We start from the raw sequence: 23,316 nt of genomic DNA on the forward strand, positions 1-23,316 counted from the left end.
CGTAAGGGGGGAGTACATGCTGGTTTCTTGCTTGCTGCCGGAAGACAGAAGACTTGGAAGGATAATGGGATTTAATGGGGCTGTACCCTTTGTCACAGAGGCTTACAATCCCATTTTAAAGCTCCATAACTCTCCTTCTCCAGACCTCAGCTTTTATTTCTCTTTCCCCTCAACTCGTTGACGTGAGACTTGGACTACTACTTCTCACTGGTTGCCCCCACATACGTCGTTGCAGCGGGAGCCATGCCTGATTCGAGATGGCTCGGGAGTCAGGAGAAAGTTTCTTCCTCTACTTAACATGATTCCGTGGAGGCGGCACAGGAGGGGCCTCCACTTGTTGCAGGCTTTGGGCTGCAAATAGCTAGCGCTTGGACTTGCTGCACAAGCGCATCGAAGTGCTCGAGTTGGACTTGTGGAACTTGATCTACCGGAGATCTTGATGGTGAATTTTGGACTGAGCGTTTGGGACTTGGAGCATAATACTCGAAGGGGAAACCCGCTTGTAGGGGGCTCCGGTTGAACTGGAGCCGGAGGAGGCGGTGCCGTTGGGATGCCCCTGGGTTGCAAGCTTTGGACAGCGGTAGCCAAGGCTTGCACTTGTTGCACCAGGGCATCAAACTGCTCCGGCCGAACTTGATGAACTGACTCAGCCGGAGGTGGTGAGTTCCGGACGGAATGCTCAGGACTGGGTGGAGGACGTCGAGAGGCATTGGAAGCCCCTTTGCTTCTTAGCTTCATGGCAGCGAACTCGGGCCCTTCCTCTAGCGCCAACTGTTGCTGGAAATTGGACCCGGGGGCCGCCGCGAAGCCGGGGAAGGAGGGGCTCCGCCGCAGGGACGGTGGATGACCGTGCGCCGGCTGGTGGCGTCCTCCTGGAGGGGTGCAAGTCCGCCGGCTACTGGTGAGCGGTGAAGAAGGTGTCTTGTCCCGTCCGGGGAGGAGGGGCTCCGCCGCAGGGACGGTGGATGACTGTGCGTCGGCTACTGGCATTCTCCTGTAGGGTGGAGCTCCGCCGCAGGAGCGGTGGTCGATGGCGTGCCGGCGGGGGGCGTCCTCCTGGGGGGCGTAAGTCCTGCAAGAAAAACCGGTGGCCGGGCTCCCCGGCGCCGGCCCTTCGATGCTTAAGTCAGAGGGGGCCAATATGTGGAGAGAGCAAGGAGGAGAATATTTGGATCAGATAAAGAAGATGAAGAGGATGATGTCCTCAATTGTATCTGTGCTGTTCACTTCTTTCCACCCGGTCTAGGAGGGTTCTCTCGGGCTTCGGGTTTTTTTTCTCCCTTTTCTCCCCAGGTTTCCTTTTATAGGAGGATTTTTGTTACCTGGGAGGTGACAGGAGGTTTGTCCTGTTTTGTAATAATTGGGCACGATTTGGCCCATTAATGGCGTGGTGGAAAATAAGGCCGAATCAGACCGGAACCAGGGAGTTGTCACGGTCGATCGGACCTGTTGGGGTGGTTGAACCGCCGGCCGTGGTAGGCCTGGGGTCCGTGGATGGTAAGTGCATTTATTACCGAGTGAACCGGCGGTCAGGGAGAGCCATACGCTTTGATGGTTCAGTGATCCGGAGATCGCCTTGAGCCGTGTTCATTAAATAACTGAGTGCATCGGAGACTTGAGGGGGTCTCATGCATTAATGACAGGTCGTGCCGAATACCTGCGAAGATCTTATGCCTTGATGGCTCAAAGATGGTGGCAGGTTGTAGTGGAGTTGTCAGGTTCCTTAGAGGGTTAGGTGGAAATTGGATATTTGGCTAAGGCATGGGCTTGGCCTGCTGTGCTCGGCCTTCTGGTCTCGGCCTTCTGGTCTCGGCCTTCTGGTCTCGGCTTTCTGGTCTCGGCCTTCTGGTCTCGGCTCTCTGGTCTCGGCTCTCTGGTCTATGAGCTCGAGAGCGGAAGAGCCCAATCACTTAGGATGAGCTCGAGAGCGGAAGAGCTCGATCACTTAGGATGAGCTCGAGAGCGGAAGAGCCCGATCACTTAGGATGAGCTCGAGAGCGGAAGAGCTCGATCACTTAGGATGAGCTCGAGAGCGGAAGAGCCCAATCACTTAGGATGATCTCGAGAGCGGAAGAGCCCGATCACTTAGGATGAGCTCGAGCTTGCTGATGGATTTGGGTGCTATGATTACATTTGTGGGGTGGTCCATTTTTCCACCAACACATCCTTTCAAGTTCTTGTGCTGCTCTATACTTGGTGTGAGTTTTTTTAAGGTTTGCCCCAATGATTACAATAAAAAATTCCTCATTTGAATTCTGGATAGTTTATTGCTGAATTATTATACTGTAAATAATTATAATAGCATCAATAGGAGAATGAGATGATGAAGTCTAGTGGAACATCACATCCTCAGCAATCTTAGCATGTAGAGAAGCTATAATCGAGTTGGATGGCGTCGCTATCTATCTCTGCGTTCCGAGGTAGATGCCTAAGAAAAAAAAAAAGGATCCCACAAAAGTCGCCATGCTTGTGGCTATAAGAAAAAAAAAAGCTTCTCTCTTTCTTCGTTGCTGCCATTTGGTAGGGAGTCACTTTCATCTCTTCATGTTGTCGCATGTTCCATTTGATAAGTCTAGATCATGGTTGTTGCTTTCTCACTCTCATTTGCTCAGTCTCTTCAATTTCATGGTAGAATTCCAAAAAAGTTTGACATATGAAGTGCTTTAGCCAAAGGTTGGCACCTAAAAATACGGAAGATGGAAGCTTGTAGATCAGCTATACCACATGTCTCATGGTCATGTCCTCGAGACTAAGTGGTAAGACTGCAGAAAATGAAAGCTTGTGGAATCCATAGCACATGACATGCAAAGTCCTCAAGTAATGTATGCAAAGCTTTGGCTACATTAGAAGACTTCCACATTATGCATATATGTGGTCCGTATTTGAACGAAGTGCAAAAAATACGATCTTTTTTGTCTAATAGAACAAACACAAATACCAAACCGAGTAGCAAATTGGGTGGCTAAATGTATGAACCAAGATAAAAATGTACAAAATTAAATAAGACATATGTCAACCGATCGGGATTGATCGTTTGAACTTGGGTTATTTAGTCATGCTTCAATGCCTTCCATGGGAACTACCATCATAGACCTTTGCTATGAAGTGAAACATCCATTGATCCATCTATAATAATGCCTCTTTTGTCGGCAATTTTTGATATGATAAATTAATTTATCATTGCAAACAACATGACATGATTTACTGTTCATTATATGGTATATCACCAAACAAGACTAATTGGGAGGTTTTTTTCCCCTCTTAAGAAATGGCATGCACACATTGATAGTGCTTAGCAATTAGCAAAAGAAGTTACCAGCAAGTTCCTGCTAATAGGCTTTGGAGCTTTAATTTTATCATTAATAATAATAAAAAATCATGGTCCCTATTAGCCATTATTTTTAGAGAGGTGCTAAGTGAGATTGTCTTTGTGAGTAGGGACGTTTGTAGAAAGTATGGACAAATAGTCCTTTTTTTCTAATTTCATTTTTCTCTTATTTTTTTCCCTTTTGCTTTTGTTAAATCAGAGAACTATAAGTCATCTATCGGCAAATAAAGCAGTAAAAAATAAATCGTATGCTCTGTACTAATTATTAATGCAGGGTCTGTTTGTGGTCTGATTCAAAGTAGATATATATCAGTAAAAAAGAAAATATCTCAGTAGAGAATCAGTTGTTTGATTGATTTTGGAAGCATGAATTGGTTTTGAGCTAGATCTAGAGGACCTTTTTAGAATTGTCCATGGGCCAAGCTAGCTGTATAACTACATCATTTCATGACCAAACAAAGGTAAAAAGGCATGCTTAAGCTTAAGCCTAGCCTGTCAAGCATGTCAAGCATCATTAAGAACAAAGTTTATATTTACATATTTCGATATATATATATATATATATATATATTTGATACATTGGTCGTGTAATGCGTAGGTTACGACCACTGCATCATCCAATAGACTATTAGACTTACCGAACTGCACTTAATCGTTGGCTTCGACTATTAGACTTTATCTACTTTCACTACTGCACCTGTTGAACCACACCTTATTACTGAACTATAAATAAAAACTTTTCAGGCTCTTGGCCTTCATCCATCTTGCATAACTTGGACACTTGACATGTCATTGGAGTTCAAAACTTTTTCCTCAATCTAGTTGCATGATCAAGTTGAATCATACTTGATAGTGGGCTTAACTGTGACCAGAGGTACTTGGAAGAGATTTGCATGGCCAATGTCGCATAAGGGAATAGTAAAGTTGAACTCAAATTAATAGGTTAGGAGAACTTCAAACTATTGAAGCTTAAACCACAATAACTTAAGTGATACACCCATATTTTCAAAGGATCAGTAGGTTCACAGAGGGCCAGTCTAAAAATTGTGGTAGAAAACTGTTGCTTCAGTTCTCCACATTTTTTCGCACGTATATTTAATTTCTAATAAATGAACATTAAATTCTCTTATTTGCTGAGTATGGGTAATTAATCAAAATTTTTGAAGTACTGGGGACTTTTTCTTTTTTCCCTGATAGCTTATTCCTCAGATTTCGATATCATGGTTTTGCCCCTGCTAGGTTATTACTCAGATTTAGATATACAGCCGCCATGAAGATCATGTGGATCAATGAAGTTATATCATATGAGAGTCAGTCAACAACATCATCATGAATACTACCATTGCTCAGTTCATCAATAACATTTGTGGTGCCACTTACCCTTATAGTCCTAACCTAACTACTAGGGGAGCACAGAGAAAGAAGGAGAAGGATTACCTTTGCATAAGCAACAAGGACTGATTTGTGTGTTCAGATAAGAACAGAAATTAGGAGAATTATTGCAACCATGGTAGGACCCATATGAAAAAAAGCATGAGAAAAAATAAGGCATGCCGATTTAAATTGAAAAACATCGCCCATATAAATCCAAAACAAGATGGAAGAATTTTATTAGGATAAAACTACTTTAAATTGACCTAAATTTGGCAATACCAATGTCAATGAGGATGTAGAAATGGTTCCAATCAGAAGTTGGTGTGTTTGGTATTCTTAGCCGTATTTGACCAAACAAGCAAAAGCATTTAGGAACCAAAATTTATATATTTTTATGATCTCTAACTTACACATCATACAAAAATAAGCGATATTTATTGCGCTAGTAGGGTAAAATACCTAATAGAACATATATATTACAAATTTACTTTAGAGACGATGATTTGTATATCATAAAATATGGATAGATTTAAATCTATTGGACTTTGATGGTTATCTCATAATGAAATATTGCATCATGCTATTAAAATTATTAATTTTGATATTTATTTGATGATTAGCTTAAAGATTACTAAAAATACATGAATTTTAACTTTTAGAATTTTTTTTGCAATGAGGCTCAAATTTAATAGATTGAATCTTGAATTTGAATTGTCCATTGTTCATTATGTGTTGTAAAATTTATTTTAATAAACTAATGCCGAGTATGTAATCTATATACACACACTCACGCATATATCTAGAGAGAGATATATAGATACACACACGCATATATCTAGAGAGATATATATATAGATATATATACTTAGATATATATACATATATATACATACATACATATGTATGTATGTATGTATGTTGTATATGTATGTATGTGCGTGTGTGTATATGTATATGTATATGTATATGTGTGTGTGTGTGTGTATATATATATATATATATATATATATATGTATATGTATATGTATATGTATGTATGTTATAGATTTATTGTTTACATATTACATTTATGCCCGATTGAATCTAATTAATCGGAATCTTAGTCAAACCCAATCTCATTTTGTCCATGCTGGTTTTCCAACGCTGCATACTCCGAATCTTTGTAGCTGCATCCAGACTTTCTATTTCCAGTTGCATTTTTCAAAATTACCGGCACGCATGCTTTCAATCTTCATTCATTCCATCTTCTTCTCTCTCTTTTATTCCTCGTCCGAACTCCGTCGTTGCCGGCGACGAAAAAGGGGGGGAGGCATTACAAAAAAGAGAGAGAAAAAGCGACGGGAACAAGCCCGCTTCGCTCACAGATCTCTATACTTATAGAAACGTCTCTGCTCATCGCCAGAAGAAGAGATCAAGAAGGTAGTGTTTCGATTTTACCAACAAACAGGTAGCGTTTCGATTCTCTCACTCTCTCACCAGATCTAGGGCTTGGAAATGCTGGATTCGCTACTGAGTTTTTGGTTTCAGTTCATGTTCTGGAGCTTTTCTTGATTCCTCCTTGTCGGTCGAGCTGATTCGATCTTGATATCTCTGCGGATGAGGTCGGTTTTGTTCTCGGTTTATGGTTTCTGCTCCAACTTTTTGATGTTTCGTGATTTTTTGCTTCCTCGCTTTTATGATCGTTTTTCGATTCGATTTGGTGTTTGTTCTGGGGTGGGGGATTCGATCTGACAATTGGGGTGTGCCTGTGTTCCAGATCGCGGGAGTGAGGTCAATCTTGGAGAGGGGATGGGGGAGAGCAGGCTGGGGACTGTCGGCGCGCTGAGCCTGTCGGTGGTGTCGTCGGTGTCAATTGTGATCTGCAACAAGGCGCTCATCAGTACCCTCGGGTTCACATTTGGTGAGAAAGCGAAAGTCGAGCCAATGAGATTGTAGTTTGTTTGGGGTTGCTTTTTGAGAAATTTAATGTATTGGTTGCATTGGTCAGTTGGTTCTTATTTGTGGATATTGCTGTCTTGTCCATGCTTAGATCTTTGTTGCCTTTGGAGGCTTTTCCATTGCATTCTTTGATTATTGGCTGGGATTAGCTGGCAGTATGTCTTGCAGGATTACGCATCATTCTTTTCAACTCTTTGTCAGCCAGTAATTTCTTCTGCCAAAGAATGATCGAGTCCTAAATTTATAACCAATATTTTGTTGGCTAGCGTGCAAACAATAATATAACTTAAATTTATGCTGAAATGTGATTTTCCAAACCTTCTTAACGAATAATCTATTAAAAGTAGAATATAGACAGTATTATAATAGATTAGATCTTGGAAGTAAGGATCACTAGATAGTAGATATTGTCTCGAGTATATTTTCGAGCTGCTTTAACCTCTGCTTGCACTCCTTATGCCATTGTAAACTGTAACCAACATAAAAGTCATTTCCCTGATTCCTTCTTATACTTGGTTTCATGCTTTGAACTCTCAATATATATTATGATAAATGTTTAGATAGTGTTGCTTTATAGATAAGATATTATACACTTACTGCTAGTTTTTGTAGCAGATGATTAAGAAAAATATCATCTTCTCATGTTAGGCTAATGACAATGCTCAGATTTTGCTCCATGCTTGTTAGATAGCCCATTGACTTGATGTTCTAAAGAGATCGGAATGAACACATAATCATCAACCATCACACTTTTGGAGCGTGCAATAGTATTAGCAAGGTGGAGAGTGAGTTCTCCATGGTAAAACTTGGAGATTGTCCAAGAAAATGTTAGTGTTGCTTGCTCTGAGTTTCTCAACTTTATTCCTGTGTCTGCCCAAACCTTTACCGTATAACTAAAAGCTCTTATAAGATTCTGTTAAACTTAGTTAACATTGAGCAGTGCACGATTGGTGTATGTATGTGTATCTTGGGACACAACCTGATATGATTCCTTAAGATTCAGTGTTCACATCTAAAGCAATTGCCTAAAAGATTTCATGGATCCTCTCTAGATATCTTATTTCGATAGAGTTAAACAAAAAAAGCTAAAGGGGGAATAAGGGTATCCGGGATTTTAGGACTTGTAAAAATTAGCTGTGCATTAGAGTTCTATGAAGGAAAGATAATGAAAATTAAAGAATTTCTTGGGTATTATAGGTTTTATTGATTATATTCTAAGAAAAGAGTGAAATAACTGTAGTGTTAACTGGACACTTTAAATTTTGGTTTTCTTGACATGTTCAGTGCTTTGACAATCGGGATATTTCATGGCACTCCTTGACACTTGATGCAAGATCATCGAATTATTCACATGAAGTTGTAAAGTAAGATAGGCATACATGCTAAACATACATATTCTTTAAAATGCCTAAGATCTGCGAAGGCTACATGATACGGACTATCACAGAATTTCTGTTTATTATTTGATGACATGGCATAATGAGCACAAAACTAAAATATAATATAAAAATGTTTACATAGACAAGAATTGTTTCATTGCAGTGACCCCTTTTTAGTATTTCATCTAATTCTCCGCAGGGGGGCAAACCCCTTTGACCGAAGTGGTCAAATCACTGGGAACGTGATCCTGCTAAACTTGTTCCTTTTGAGATTCTCAGCCTGTGCTTGCAAATCAGTTTCAGTATAATGTCTGCCATATGGATTTGATCAGGTTTTAAAACTGCTGATAAATTTCTGAAAAATTGCTGATACACACACATACACGCACACACGTGCACATACACAAACACTATATATATGTATATATATTAGTGGCAAACCTAGTTATGTATGAGTGATTCCCAATAATGGAGGCAGATAAGGTAGTAGAGACTTACTTAATATTAGCTCAAGATAAATATTGAATCAAATGACTTAAAATGCCGGCAATGCTGGTCCCAAGCCCCTCCGCTCCCCCCTACACCCCCCCCCCACCAAAAAAAAAGGGAAAAGTTGGTTCACAACCGTAGTACGAAGGATGTCAAACTATGAAACAGATCCACATTTGGTCTTCACAAATATTAGGGAATCCCTTGGCATCAAATTAACATCAAAGATAGTCGTAAATAGGAATGCTTGGCGAATTAGGATTTGTAGAGCCAACACCAAATAGTTGGGGCAATGCTGGACGGTTATATATGAATATTATAAATGGCTGCCTGACTACTGCAACTATGGTTTGCTTACAAAGTGAATTCTGTTACCAACAGAGTTGTACCCTTCATCACAAAACACGTTACTCGGAGGTGCATTGGATGTATCTCTTGGATTCAATTGTGTCATTGAAGCTTTTACATTCAAAAACTATCGTGCCAAAGAAATATATGGCTGCCTGGTATGGTTTGAGTATTATGATGTGCTTACCTCCTGTCAATTGTTTGCAGCTACTACTTTGACAAGCTGGCATCTTCTGGTCACATTTTGTTCCCTTCACGTGGCACTGTGGATGAAATTATTTGAACACAAACCTTTTGATCCACGGGCGGTAATGGGCTTTGGAATACTTAACGGAATCTCTATTGGGTTATTGAACTTAAGCCTGGGTTTCAACTCTGTTGGTTTCTATCAGGTGCTTCTTTCTCTTATTCAGCTGTTATATTGCAATAATGCTCGTAAAAACATCTTTCTCTTAGACAAATCATTCTTCATTTATTAGGAACTTTTACTGAATTCATGTACTTGTTAATCAGATGATAATCTCATCATCAAAATTCAAAAATTTGATTTAAAACTTATTTTAGTTTGTAATTTTAGTTCTGCATAAATTCAAGCATATTTTGATTGCACTTCATTTTTAAATCTTGATATTGATTTCTGTTTTTTTTAGAGCAATTCAGTGGTAAGCCACCCTTATGAGAGTCAAGCCAACCAGCTTAGCTAACTGTTGCTGGCATCTTGATGTTGATGCTTAAAAGCAAGGATAGTGGATTCAATATTTTCACTGTTTACTCTCATTGTTGGCAACAAGACTGATTTTTCTTCGATATTTCATATGAAAAAACAATATAGCATGATAATATTGTTGAACTTACCAATCTTTCATGTTATATTGGAAAAGAATGAAAGAAGTTTACCTTCAAACTGCAATACAAATTTTATTTGCATGAATTTGATGCTTTTCTTGCATACTCCTTATGTTCCAGATGACAAAGCTGGCGATCATTCCTTGCACTGTACTATTGGAGACTCTTTTCTTCAGAAAGAGATTCAGGTCAATTTTTAGTACGTTGTTGACACTAAAATTATTAAAGAAATATAACTGTTCTTTGATTTCCAACAATCTTGTTATATATGAAGTGCCATTTATTTCCATCATAGCCAAAAATCCGAAGGATCATTTTAGTATGACACCTTGTTGAATATTTGCTCTAGGATAGATATATTCTTACCTCGAACAAAGATTCGAAGAATCACATATCTTGATAAGAGCATTGCTTTATTAACTGGAAGATATAGGGATTGCAATGGTCAGGTCATGTTGGCCTTAAGCTGGATTAGCTTTACATGCGAAGATGTGCAAGCTTAACCTGGATGCACTTTAACTTGTAGGTAGTTGTTTTTGACCCCTTTCCTTTGCAGGTTTCCTTGTTGACCAGCATTTGCTTAATCAATTGGTCACCAACTATCTTATTCTTAACCTCTATCTGACCCACTTAATTGTTCACATCGAACTAGGGTATCATTATGAAGTTCTTTATCTCTTTGATAATGTAGTAACATGAGTATAATTTAATAACTATCGTCTATGGAACCAAAAAAAAAAACAGAAGACTGTAGGAGGTTATAAACATAATGCAATATTTCAGATAAATAAAATTATACACCAATATTAACTGTCATAATTTTTCATCATGAATAAGGTTTCAATCCCAGTTTTGCTTAAGTTTCATTAACCAAATGCTTATTTAAAATTATCTGTTTCTTTGACCATTCGTAAATGCTGACTAGTATGTTCCCCGAGCATGCGTCATGTTATTAGCTATCATATATTGATAGGTCAAGGATTCTTTAGGCTCTGTTGAATAAATAGCTCCTATTTTACTTGGCATTTAGCTGGATCTTCACTGGAACTGCAATGCCTGTATGCCTTCACTAGGCTGTGCATTAGTGGTTGCTTGTATGCCTGCATGCCTGTGTTTGTCCATGTGATAATTAACATGCCATTAAACTACTTAGAAAATTTCCTCTGGTATGATCCTCCAAAGCATTTCAAACATTTTTCCTTGAGCTCCAACCTTGCATTCGGCACATTGGTGATGTTAGTCCTTGTTGAGTGCTTATGATAACTAATTTATAATGCCTTTTTCTTCTGAGGTGATTGTAATTTTATTCATTCATATTTTATTGCTTATTGTTGCAGTCGGATTATCCAGCTTTCACTCATCATCCTTCTATTTGGTGTCGGCGTTGCAACTGTGACAGACCTACAACTCAATGTTCTGGGATCTGTCTTATCTCTGCTTGCAGTTTTTACAACATGCATTGCACAAATTGTATCCTTCATCAACAACCTTCGATAGAGTTCTTGCTTTGTTTTCTTTCACAATCATGATAGGCAAAATTAAACAAAAGCTGTTTTACTGGGAAAAAAAATTGAATCTTCAGATTAGCAGGATCTTCTATCAAAATAAATGTGTTTGCCTATTATATATGTTGGAACATTAGTGTGCTTTTTTGTTGACAGTTGAAATATGCCTTTTCAGACAGCAACAGACACTACACTGCTGAATTTAAATTTGTGGTCACCAGTTAATGTCTCTTGCATCACTTCAGCTATATGGGCATTCTAGAGGAGCAAGAAAATTTGACTTTGCAATGCCAACAGCTTTACTGTGATAGTATTATTATAGAGGCCCTTTGGATGTCTTTGATGGTTCACTTGCTTATATTCAGATGATTTTCTCTTCTGGCTTGACCCTTTAAAAATAAAAATATCTTCTGACATGATATCCTATTTCCCTCGATGAGGTAGTCATGAAAAGTGACATTGTACAGATAAGGAAACTAGCAATGCAAGGACATTTTAGCTAGGTGAAGTTTACTTTGCTTGGTGGTGATTGAATGATAACTTATCTTGAATATGGATATTCTACTTGAGTCCAGAGCAAACATTAACTAATGTTGTATATTCTTATGAACAAGAATAGGTAATGAAGCAAGACTAGTTGGTCAAGAAAAAAGTTTGCAGTATAATCTTGTAATAAAGGAACTTCACTATTAAAACAAGCTGATTTAGTCTAGTCATCCAGTATCTAGGCCTTATACACTTTTGCATTTGAAACATGTCTATATCTGGATATTGATTTTTGTTTTAGACCTTGACCAGTTCTTAACAGATGACAAACACTATCCAGAAGAGATTTAAAGTCTCTTCAACTCAACTCTTGTATCAATCTTGCCCTTATCAAGCGTTGACCCTATTTATAACAGGTCCATTTCTTGATGGGCTTCTAACTAATCAGAATGTCTTTGCTTTCAATTACACACCTCAAGTTCTGGTAAATGTTATTTGGCTCAATATTTTACTTCTTTACATTCTGCTACCAAGATTTCTTGTAACTGTTTTAAATTTGTTGCAGGTTTTCATTGTACTGTCATGCCTCATATCTGTCTCTGTCAACTTCAGCACATTTCTTGTTATTGGAAAGACATCCCCTGTGACGTATCAAGTCTTGGGTCATCTGAAAACTTGTCTGGTCTTGGCATTTGGTTATGTTTTACTTCATGATCCATTTAGCTGGAGAAATATACTTGGAATTCTAATTGCAGTAGTTGGGATGATACTTTATTCTTACTTCTGTTTGGTTGATAACCAACAAAAGGCTACAGAAGCATCCGCACAGCTATTACAGGTATCACTAATTTTTATCTTTTTCATTTGTTAAATCACTCATCAGGTACTGCTCATTTGAACATTTACTTGAGCATGTCTCTTTGAAGATGTCTTGAAACATTTGTTTTATGCTTAAGGCCTTTTTCATAGCATTCTAAATAATGTTTCTTGGTCTTTAGATGCTTTTATATGAATGTTATTTTTGTCAAATGGTTTGTTAAAGGCACTATTTTATAGTTTTTCATGTTTAAACCAGTGTTTATATATGAAGTCAATTAGTTTCAAAGGCTAGTTTATGATTGGACTAAACCTAACTACTCATGCTTGAATTTTGCTTTATATGGTAAACTAACCCTACATAGATGGGACATGGCTCGTGGTTGTGGGTCTGGTTGTGTTCAAGGTTTCAATTAGTACATTAATATGGTTAGCCAACCAAAGACAAAATTATGAAGATCAGAAAAAAATTCTCCTTGGCAGAAAAGAGCATCAAACAAACTCATGTCAATTTTTTATAAAGAAATTTTTGTAGTTGTGGAAAACCATTTGAAATGAGTTCAACAATTATAACGAGAATTTGGGTCTATGAGATTGATATTGACACGTTGACTAGAGAGGAAGAAACTTATAAGTTGTATGATGCAGTCCAGGATTGAGATAAGTAACAAGATGCTTCTTGGAGACATTAGCCATCTAGAAAGTTTTCTGCACATGTAAGATTCTGCTGTTATTCTATATTCAACAAAAGGGTGATTAGTTTTTCTACCCAGCCCCTTTGAACACCAGGAAAGGAATAAAGAACAGACGCTTCTCTCTATTAGAGAGGACAGGAAGGGGGAAAAAAGAAAGAACAAAAAAAGGGAAAGATAACAAGAGAGTCCAGTACTTTTGGTAACTTCAAGTAAGTGTAATTTATGCTGTGGGGTTATACAAAATGAGAGAAAGTTCTTGCGAAGTCTTGACAATTTTTTGCTTAGAATCATTAGGGTTGAAATCATCTGGACTAGAATGGGGTTTATTTTGATTCTAATAGGGTCCAAACCTTCTTTACTTGTGTTTGTTAGGCATTACATATGTTTGATATCTCAAAAATATTCCAGTTCTGGTTTTTCATGTTACGAGTCCAGTGCTTTCTCGGTTAAAATTGACACAACTGTATGACTGTTGCTCACTTATTCCTTTTTTTTTGAATTACTATATATTGAAAAGTGCTATTCAGTTTGTCTATTATTGTTTATAATGTGAAAGTCATGAGCCTCCTTTGCATGGATGACTGACATCATCTCTTATTCTAATAGAGAAAAAAAGGGTTCTCACTGACATTTTTTTAGGAAGAAACCATGCAGAAGGCACCTTGTCCACTTTTCACTTTCTATAACTTGTATCTTTAACACATGCATGCGCACGCTCTCGGTTTAGTTCTTACTCATAGAGAGGGAAGAAAGAGAATGTAACCTCTCAAAAGAAGTTTATCAAAAGAAAAAACCTCTCAAAAAAAAGTTCATTTATCAAAAGAGAAAAAAGAATAAATCAGATGCAAATCACAACCAGACTTCCTTCCTCTCATGTTCATCCCCACACTGGTTGTCTTTAACTAGAATTATTCTTCCTGATCGTCATTAGTGAATGGTCATATCAATTTTCTCTTATTTCTTTCCTTTTTGGCCAATGATGCCAGGTGAAGGAAAGCGAGTCTGATCCTCTACTCAGTGCAGAAAATGGAACCAGTATTGCTGATCCTGGAGCCCCCAAAGCCCCAGTATGGAGCTTAAAAAAAGATTTTGAAGCATAAACTTGATTATACCTGCAAGTTATTTTTTATCGGAGGTCATGATGCTGAAGGTGGTTGGGGGGAAAGACCTCTTTCTATCGCACAATCAATTAGGACTCTTAAGAACTTGGCAGAGTCGGATGGTGTATCTTTCTTTTTCATAACAATTTTTATTTGTTTTATTAATTAAATGTGCAGAGTATTGATTCTTGTTCAAGGTATATGTTCTTGTCGTCGGCCGACTTGCATCCAAACTTGCCCTTGCACAAATATGAACAGCTTCTTAGATCTGGGTAGAAGCTTCATATCTACTTTCTTTAAAAACCGAGTTTGTTTTTCCCAATATTCGGTAACTAATCAATTGTAATGATAGATAGGGAAGCGTGCATGCATTGTATTTCCAAAAATATATTGTATCTCAATGCGAATATTGTTTTGTATTTGAAAGGTCTTCACAAAATTTTGTGAAATGTTAACCTCTTCTTCTTTGTGCTGCTTGCTCTGATATCTTGTTGTCATGTATGCATTCCTCGTAGTAATTTCTACTGGATCGTGGTCAAAAGTTCGCTGTGCTCAGGGAGACAAGCATTAAAAAAAAACTCAGGAGATTTTGGATAACTGATCAAATATCATAAACAAGAGATGCAAAATTATTTTGGTGCTATAATTATTTATTTGTTCAAACAAGCTTAGAGAAGGCAACAAGCCAATAACAATACCAACAAGACCAGCTTCTTTTATGAACTATCTCTTTTATGAACAAGGCATAAGTGGAATATCCTTGCTGCAATATTCACTCCAACGAAAATTCTACTGTGCTTTACCATTCAAGCATGTGACATTTCAATATCACTTATGGCCCGAGCCTGATGCTGGTTTTCTGATGGAAAATTCTTTAAATTGTGGTATGTTGGATCCTTTCTCCTAATCATTCACCAAACAAATAGATGTATCTACTCAGCAAAGAGCAACATACAACAATTTCTTGATGCAAAATAGTAACATAGATTACATCAAAACTATAAGGGGCTGTTGCAAGTAGTTCCGAATTAGACAAGTTCCATCCGTTTCAGGTAATATGGGTGTGAATTTAGCTAATAATACTTCTGACTGAGGTTTTTCATTTAAAGAGTTTGATGTATTTTAGAAAGCCAATCATACTCAAGGATTTATTGAATTTGTGTGACAAAATGCAACACTTATTACTAAAGCAGAATACTTGGGCTCTGTATAAGAAAGAGTAAACATCAAAATAGAAATACCACGCTATAAGACTGTTTCATTATCCAAATAAGCAAACTAACTACCAGCTACTAATTTCCCAACTCCACCGTAATACTTTAATATTAGCATCATCGATCGTACACGAATCTGAAAGTAATTTCAGCGGATCAAACTAGCCGGACGGCTAAGATGCCCCTCCCCGGTATATGCCGATCGCCTATAAAAACTCGCTTACCGCGCGTAGGCTCGTCCGCTTCGAGCACCAAAACCCTAGACAACTAGCAGCGAAAAAGCCGTCCCCTATCTAAGGTTAGGGTTTCGTGAGGAGCAAGCGTTCGGCGGCGATGTTAAGTACCCTAACCCTAGCTTACCTTCCCTCCTTCACCTTCTTCTACCCTCCGTGGACCTGATTCCTTTGGTTTGTTTCGCAGACTTTCAAGCGTAGGAATGGAGGCCGCAACAAGCATGGCCGCGGCCATGTCAACTTCATCCGCTGCTCGAACTGCGGCAAATGCTGCCCCAAGGTCCGGTCTCGTTTCCCTTTTCAGATACTATTTGGATTGTTTTACCCTTTATTTCTCTATCCTTGGAGATCAAGAAGATTAAATCGCGATGCTGTTCTTGATCTCTTGTATGTCTTTTTTAATTTTAAAACCGAAAAAAAAACCAATCTTTGTTTTGTTTGATCTGTAGAAAGGCCCAAATAACGCCTCAGATGATATTTTATATGGATTTCTGTTTTGTTTTGGACTGTAATGTTGTTATTAGAACCCTATATCTGATTATTTGTTGGATTGTGTTAAAGGATAAGGCTATCAAGAGGTTTCTTGTGAGGAATATTGTGGAGCAGGCTGCAGTGAGAGACGTGCAAGAGGCTTGTGTTTATGATGGTATTTTTTCCCCTTTTTCTGGTCTTTTCTTCATTCTCGTAGTTTTATATTTTCCTTTCAGTTTTCTGACGAAAAAATTGTTTTTTTTCCTAGGATACACTCTTCCGAAGCTTTATGCTAAGATGCAGTACTGCGTCTCCTGTGCCATCCATTCTCATGTAGTCAGAGTTCGCTCTCGCGAGGCCAGGAGGAACCGCGAGCCTCCGCAGCGCTTCAGACGCAGGGTATTCTTTCTATATCTTAAAGTCGTTTTTTTTAATTACCGCTGCTATTTGTTAGTGCTTTATATAGTTCATTGGTTCCTTAGAAGTATGACCTCTTTTTCAGGTAAGAAATGCAATAATTTTTTATTGAGAAGACATTGTTAATTGAAATGCACATGTTAGCTTTATTTTTGTACTCATGAGTGGCAACAACGACCGCTTTTCTAATTTATAAGTACAGAGAACAGTTTATGGTTCCGTGACTTCTGCCGGTTTTTGTTTTATCTGAAATCTTGGACTGTTTACTTGCTTTGTCAACCCTCACTTGTTACAAACTATTAGATTGTTACTTGTATGATTTCAGATGTTCATTTTTCCAGTAAATTTCTGATGAGGTTTCTGAAAAATGAAAACATGAATTCACAAGTCCAATTCTCCTTCAAAAAAACATGATAGCTAGGGGGCATTGAGATTTAAATTTGCTGCTTCAACTCTTGCTGAGCTTGTATATATGATTTGCATATTCACTTATTTTAAAATTGAAATGATGTCCCATAATGAAGAAGACATGTTTGCAATTTTTTCATTTTTGAAAACAGAGTCTATGAAACATTTCCTTTTAAGTACAAAATAATTTTAAGCCATCGCTTTTGCAAGGCGTTGTGTTCATTGGGATTTTTTTAACAATGGATGTGTCAACAAAAGCGTAAATTAACACGTTTTAGTGGTGCAGTACAGGAATATAAACTTGACAGCTAATGTTTTTGTAGTTGTTGAGCTCCTGCTTGCATTTATTTGTTTTGTTGATAAAATTTTCTTATTTTAAAAGAGGTCTTGTACTAGATTTCTTCTAATTTATTGAAGTTGGTAGCAATTAGTACTGAATGCTGTTTCATTTTTCAGTTATGCTGCTGTATAAGGCAACAGTTTAACCCATTTCATGATATTTGTATGCCCAAGCATTTATAAAAAGTTGATACTGTAGCTTCTCAAGTATGTTATCTTGGTTGGAACCATGTTACTTTGTGATTATGTGGGACTGGATGTCTGCCCCACTGGTTGTTACATATACCTTTGGGATGAACTGGTCCCTGATATGTGATCACCATCTTCTTCACTTTGTCAGCTATCTTGGTTCTAATCTTAGCTGATCATTAAGGATGGGACATTAAAATTATAATAATTCTGACAGCCAAGTACTGCGTGGTTCTACTAGTTAAACTATTCGTGGGAAGCATGAATAATTTTAGCTTCAGATTGCCAATCTAATGATCTAGAAGATCTAGTATAATTGCCCGCTTGTAACTCCAGATGTATTTTGCATTAGTCATGTGTTTTTTCGTACTTGTCGTGCTTGGTGCACATTTGATATAAAGCATGAAGCAAAATAAAACTAGAAAAAATGAGTCCAAATATATTTTGTAATAAAATTTTAGCTTAATAATTGAAGTTAATTTAAAATGAAACCTATAAAAATGCATATTCTGGATAGTTCTGAGAGATAGTATGAATAAAATGAAAATTTTGAATTGATGTCAGAGATGTGAATGTATTTTGTAGGACTCGATTAGTAAAGATAGACGTGGGGGAAACTTGAAAGAAATGGAAACGTGAATCTTCTTTTTTAAAAAACTAACTCTGGTGATGATTACTATATGATAAGGTTTTATATTTGATCCTTACAAGGGTAAATTTGACAGGCCCTAAGACTTCCTCGTTGCTTTCTTTGAAATATTTTAGGTCATTGGATAACTAGAATTGTGAACTTTGATGGTTGCTTTTGATACTTTGTTACCTCTGTGAACTTTTTAAGCGTTCTCTCCATGAGTGGACTATGCTGGCATCATTCCTATGTTGAGATTAGGGCATTTCATAAACAATGATCATTCTAATATGATGCTTGAATTGGCAACTCAACTAAAATAAGCCTTCATCCCAAATTAGTTGGGGTTAGCCATAGTTAACCCTAGTCCATTTTTTGCTGCACCTGGAGTTTGATGCAGTGCATTGCTAATAGAGAATGTTCCTATAATTTTCCCTTTAGGATTCATGTTCAAGGATATGGCTATAGTTTTAAGTTTGTTGCAACCTTCCCTTTTATCCGGGCTTGGGACCCTGCTTTGTACACTGATTATAATCCTTGAATTAGCAGTTGACAGAACTTGTATATGAATTTTATTTTGCAGGATGATATGGCGAGGCCTGGGCAAGGCCCACGTCCTGCTGGAGCTGCTAATTTGGGACGCCCATGATGCTTCTAAGTGCATGGCTATCCCAAGAGTGTTTCTCTTTAGTCGATTCCTGCGGGCAATCCTGAACTGTCTTCTTGACTAGCAAGTTAATAAAAAATTTTGAACTTAATGTAAAGAAGTTAGTTCAATTTTGATGTTTATGTGATTCAGTTTTTTTTTTGATTGTACCTGATCAGATGTTTCTTCCTTATTTGTGGCTTATTTCGATTCTTGATCTTTAAAGACTTGAGCCACATCCATTTCTCATTAATAACAGTAGGACCGGATCTGCCTGAAGGAGGTGCGTTCTTCTTCTTCTTTTTTTTTTTTTTTTTTTGTTCAAAACGGTATTTCATTCATATACCTCTAACGTGAATACAACCAGACATGTCAAAAGAAAGAAAACAAAATAAAGCGTGTGGGATACAGTCTAAACTAGTCCAAAGGACCGCCTCAGCATGCCGGGCAACATAGGAGGCGACCCAATCTGCTGCACCGTTCGCCTTTCGGTATATATGAACAATCTGACAGGTGATCAGCTTCTGCACCAGCCTGCGAGTGTCCCGTATCAGGGGATGATTATTTCCATGCGTATCCACTCCTCGTATCCAGTCAATCATCGTGGAACAATCACCCTCAAGGAAAAGCCTGTCAACCCCCAGGATCCGTCTCGCGTACAAGAGGCCCTTCCAGGCTGCTCGCAGCTCCGCTCCCACAGCCGTCATGCCAGGTGTGCTCCACCCTCCAGCAGCAATAAAACTATCCACATGGTCTCTGATCACAAATCCTACGCCCCCAGAGGTGCCATTCTCTGTCATACCACCATCAAAATTCACTTTAAGATAATCAGGGGGTGGGGGTACCCAAGAGAAGTAACTGATCCTGAATGCTGAAACAGCAGTACATGTACCTCAGATGTCCCTGGCCCTCCCAAGTGGTGTCGATGTGGCCATTATAGATGCCTCCGCCATCTGTCGTAGTGCTCTCTCCATCACAGCCTGTGGTGACGACTGCCCGCCCTCAAAAGGCGGTCGTTCCTGTCCAGCCATATGTGATAGGCTAAGTAAGCCGTTATAGTACCTATCTCAGTGATGCTCGGCCTCCGAGTAGACTCACTCAGGTACCAGAGCATATCCTCCAGCGACTCCCGCATCGGAAGGAGTAGCGCAGAAGCATATCTCCAACACTGCACAGCTATATGACATCGAAGAAGTACATGGCTAATAGTCTCCTCGGCATTCAGGCACCCCTCGCAACGCATATCCATCCTCATCTCCCGCCTAGCCAGCATATTCCTGGTCGGAAGGTAGCCTCAGGCCACCTTCCAAAAAAAAGCGCCACCTGGGGATGCATCCTCATCCTCCATATCCAACCACCATCAATCCGCCTATCCGGCTCTCTACTAGCCCAAGCATGAATATCTCTGGCTCGTACCCTCGACCGACCTGATGGAAACCAAATCAGTCTATCTGGCTCCGCTTGAGATGGAATTGGTAAAATCCGAATCCTCTGCACCAACTGCTATCCAAAAGCCTTCCGTATTAGATTCTCATCCCATCTCCCCTCATCTGGGACTAGCAAGTCACAAACCCTGTGTCCCATCAGTCTGCCCGAGTCCACCATAGTCGGTAGTCTACCAATCGATAGCTCAGTCACACAGCTGTCCTCGAGGATATCCACCGATGTTCCAGTATGGTTAAGGCGGTGTATTGGGGTTCTCTTATGATTAGTTACCGTATTGTGTTTGAATGGATATTATTGAAACGAGTATTACCTGGACCTTGGATAACACTATGCCTTTCAAAGGCTCAGCTGTTTAAGCGACCAGCTGAATTGCATTACGAAGGAACCATACGTGGTTTTCAGATAAACTATGGGTTTCAAAGGCTCTTCCGTTGAAGTGACCAAATTTTAAAAATGTATCAAGTGCATTACGGAAGGCTTCCAATCTAAAGCTTAGGTAGGGCAATCAATTTGCTGTTGACAATAAGAAATAATGAGTTTCCACGCCAACGGTGAGGAGGAAGGAACAAGAATTCCACACTCCGGCTCAAAGCATGGGTTTCCAGGCTACTGTTGCGTAGTATTTTTATAGGCCACAGAATAAGGCGTATTAGATTTGCACCTTTCATTTTTCCTCCTTTTTAAGCTTCCTGCTGCTGTCTTATTCCACGGAAGGCAGAAGATCACGACTTCAGGACAAAAAAATATCAAAGTCTGTCGTGTTACTCGTGTACCTTGTTGTCTTTCTCAACAGGCTTCATCCTTATGCTACAGGTCGAGGTTGGTGTCCGAGGCGGCTCCGGACTCTGGAGTTCACACGGATCTCAATCTGTAAGTTTAGACTAACCATTTTGTGCGAGGTTAATTAAGTCACATCAGAGCTCATTCAGTCTGATCTCTTTTTGGCTAGGATAAACCGTAGCATGGGTAAGTCCGTGGTCCACGCGAATGGGGCAGTTATAGTACTAGCGTGTTTAAATAATCAGATTTTTTATTAAAAAAATAAACTTATCCGAATTTAAATGGGGGAAAATAAGCTAGAATCCGTTTGGTGAAATCAAGGATCTCATTGTTAAATCTTTTTGGCGAGCCTTGGAGTCACACATGCTGAATGGACGGACACAAATCAAAAAAACAAAAAAAAAGCAGCATAGGATGAGAACGTGATGACCAATTCTTTCTTCTGTTGACATCATGTTTCATAATCACAACGTTTCATATACTTCACGGAGGATAGTGATACAGCAGCAGGTCTCGCTATATTATGGAACAATGATCTCTGCAACACGCAAAAAATCTTGTGTTTTGCATGCATGGGTCATTGTTCCACGAACACCATGAGCCCCACTGCACGACCGTGATGGATGACCATGGGACCATCAAGTTCGCTCTCAAATTTGATGGGATCTGGACTCGAGATTGGGGTGGGTAGGAGAAGGGGTCGTCCTTTCTCTTAGGAACCAGTTTCGTGCACAGGAAATATTCTTCATGACATGCGATACCACGATAATGTTGTAGCTTAAAAGAATTATGTGAAATATAGGAAGTATTTTAGTATCACATTGCCATGACGGTATTAACAGACTGAGGTACTCTTGGCGAGCCTGCTCTCCTCTCTAGCGTTTCTCATTCATCTTTATGCAGAATTAAGTTTCTCAAGAAGAAAATCTCAGAATTTAAAGAAAATTGTGGGAAACATGCCGGAAGCTCAACAAAAATTTGAAATACATAATTGTATATTAATGTATTATATATGCCATTGCATGCAAGAACAAGTTTAACACAAATATTAGAACGAAGTGAGGCTTGGGCCTTGGCTGGGTTCGGAGGAGATGAATCTGGAGGCTTGGCCTAGTGATATATTGACCAGGACACCTTGCTTTGATTGCTACGGCTTCGTTTATGGGAGTAGGGAGGAAGGAGACCTGAAATCCTCGTGCTGTCATTGTCTATCTTCAACGTCGAGATATATAGGACTCGTGAAAACCTATTCGTCTGAAAGATTATATTTGGTTACAAGGTTGAAAGTATTCCAAGATATATGCAAAGTCGAACAATATTGTTGACTAGATGGTTTGTAAAGGTTTTCATTTGTTACCACTCAGGATAGAATTCAATAAATTTAACTAATAATATGTTCCTTCAACTCCTTGATTCATGATGAAGATATATAGTCTACTGATATCTGGCTGAAGTTTAATATACAGTAAAGAAGTAAGCTTAAAGAAATGATGATTCAAATATATATGTATATAGCAAAGTTTTCGGACATTCTCTTTCTACTCTTCAAAAAACTTGTTTAAATTTTGAACCATTTGAAGGATTCGAACAGTATACGTCATTGCGACGTTGGAGGCAAGCAATTGTTTTCCCAAAGAGAAGCAATCCTTGAATCTAGATATCATGTTTCTACAGTTTACATCATATATTAAGCTTAACAATGTCATCCCCACCCCACTTGGTTCCCCTCTTCTCTCATGGATATTAAACAAGTGGTTGGTTAAAATGACAATAAAGTCAGTTAAATAAATAATTAACTTAGAAGGGATTTGAAACTACCATTTCTTGTAAACTTGGCTTTGATATCATATCATCTAATCACTTAACACAAAAAGCTTTAGTAAATCCGTCCACACGTATAGAAGAAGACTTAACGAAGAGGGCGATGGTCCCTTAGCCCGTTCTAGGTATATGGCCTTACAATCTCCAATCGAGAAGTCTAGCTTAGTTTTGCTCTATTAGACCTAGGACAAGCACATCATATCACGAATACGGAGTTTTCTTGCATTACGAGGCATTTGTATGTGATCTAAATTTAGTAAGGTTTAGGATATGCTCCTAGCAAAGAAAAAAAACATCTCATACTTTCTCATAAGACTTCAATTTATTTTCAATGCAACTTTTATGTTTATAAAAAATAAGTAGTTGTAGAAAAGTTTGTGTTAATATTAGGGAAACTAGTTGGACCTTTACATGCTTCAT

General features: G+C 38.6%; 2 protein-coding genes and 1 non-coding gene across 4 annotated transcripts; all 3 read left to right on the forward strand.

Moving 5' to 3' along the window:
• The first annotated feature begins 5,847 nt into the window (after positions 1 to 5,847).
• On the forward strand, positions 5,848 to 14,626 carry LOC103708886 (UDP-xylose transporter 3-like). 2 transcript variants are annotated; one of them, XM_008793989.3, is made up of 9 exons: positions 5,848 to 6,149; positions 6,230 to 6,303; positions 6,459 to 6,602; positions 9,064 to 9,248; positions 9,823 to 9,890; positions 11,040 to 11,172; positions 12,016 to 12,177; positions 12,259 to 12,531; positions 14,191 to 14,626. In XM_008793989.3, exons 3-9 carry the CDS (start codon positions 6,491 to 6,493, stop codon positions 14,302 to 14,304), a joined length of 1,047 nt encoding a protein of 348 aa, XP_008792211.1. In that variant the 5' UTR covers positions 5,848 to 6,149; positions 6,230 to 6,303; positions 6,459 to 6,490; the 3' UTR covers positions 14,305 to 14,626. The 2 variants fall into 2 exon arrangements, with proteins under 2 accessions (XP_008792211.1, XP_026661129.1); XM_026805328.2 differs by having other exon boundaries at positions 5,848 to 6,121.
• Positions 14,627 to 15,710: 1,084 nt separating this feature from the next.
• Positions 15,711 to 19,128, forward strand: LOC103708885 (40S ribosomal protein S26). The gene is made up of 5 exons (XM_008793988.3): positions 15,711 to 15,854; positions 15,939 to 16,031; positions 16,313 to 16,397; positions 16,491 to 16,621; positions 18,787 to 19,128. The coding sequence occupies exons 1-5, from the start codon at positions 15,852 to 15,854 to the stop codon at positions 18,850 to 18,852; spliced, it is 378 nt and encodes a 125-aa protein (XP_008792210.1). The 5' UTR covers positions 15,711 to 15,851; the 3' UTR covers positions 18,853 to 19,128.
• On the forward strand, positions 17,669 to 17,771 carry LOC113462842. Its single transcript, XR_003386029.1, has one exon. It is a non-coding gene; the product is annotated as a small nucleolar RNA snoR99 (small nucleolar RNA).
• Positions 19,129 to 23,316: the final 4,188 nt, after the last annotated feature.

This window comes from Phoenix dactylifera, chromosome 12 (assembly GCF_009389715.1).
Source record: "Phoenix dactylifera cultivar Barhee BC4 chromosome 12, palm_55x_up_171113_PBpolish2nd_filt_p, whole genome shotgun sequence".
Taxonomy (NCBI): Eukaryota; Viridiplantae; Streptophyta; class Magnoliopsida; order Arecales; family Arecaceae; genus Phoenix; species Phoenix dactylifera.

What these genes read in the sequence shown, in the direction of transcription:
- LOC103708886 (XM_008793989.3), top strand. Translation starts at nt 6,491, where the DNA reads ATGGGGGAGAGCAGGCTGGGGACTGTCGGCGCGCTGAGCCTGTCGGTG. An exon ending in TTCTTCAGAAAGAGATTCAG is followed by an intron (nt 9,891 to 11,039) that starts GTCAATTTTTAG and finishes TTATTGTTGCAG; the next exon opens with TCGGATTATCCAGCTTTCAC. An exon ending in CATCCGCACAGCTATTACAG is followed by an intron (nt 12,532 to 14,190) that starts GTATCACTAATT and finishes CAATGATGCCAG; the next exon opens with GTGAAGGAAAGCGAGTCTGA.
- LOC103708885 (XM_008793988.3), top strand. An exon ending in GCGGCAAATGCTGCCCCAAG is followed by an intron (nt 16,032 to 16,312) that starts GTCCGGTCTCGT and finishes ATTGTGTTAAAG; the next exon opens with GATAAGGCTATCAAGAGGTT. An exon ending in CGCAGCGCTTCAGACGCAGG is followed by an intron (nt 16,622 to 18,786) that starts GTATTCTTTCTA and finishes TTTATTTTGCAG; the next exon opens with GATGATATGGCGAGGCCTGG.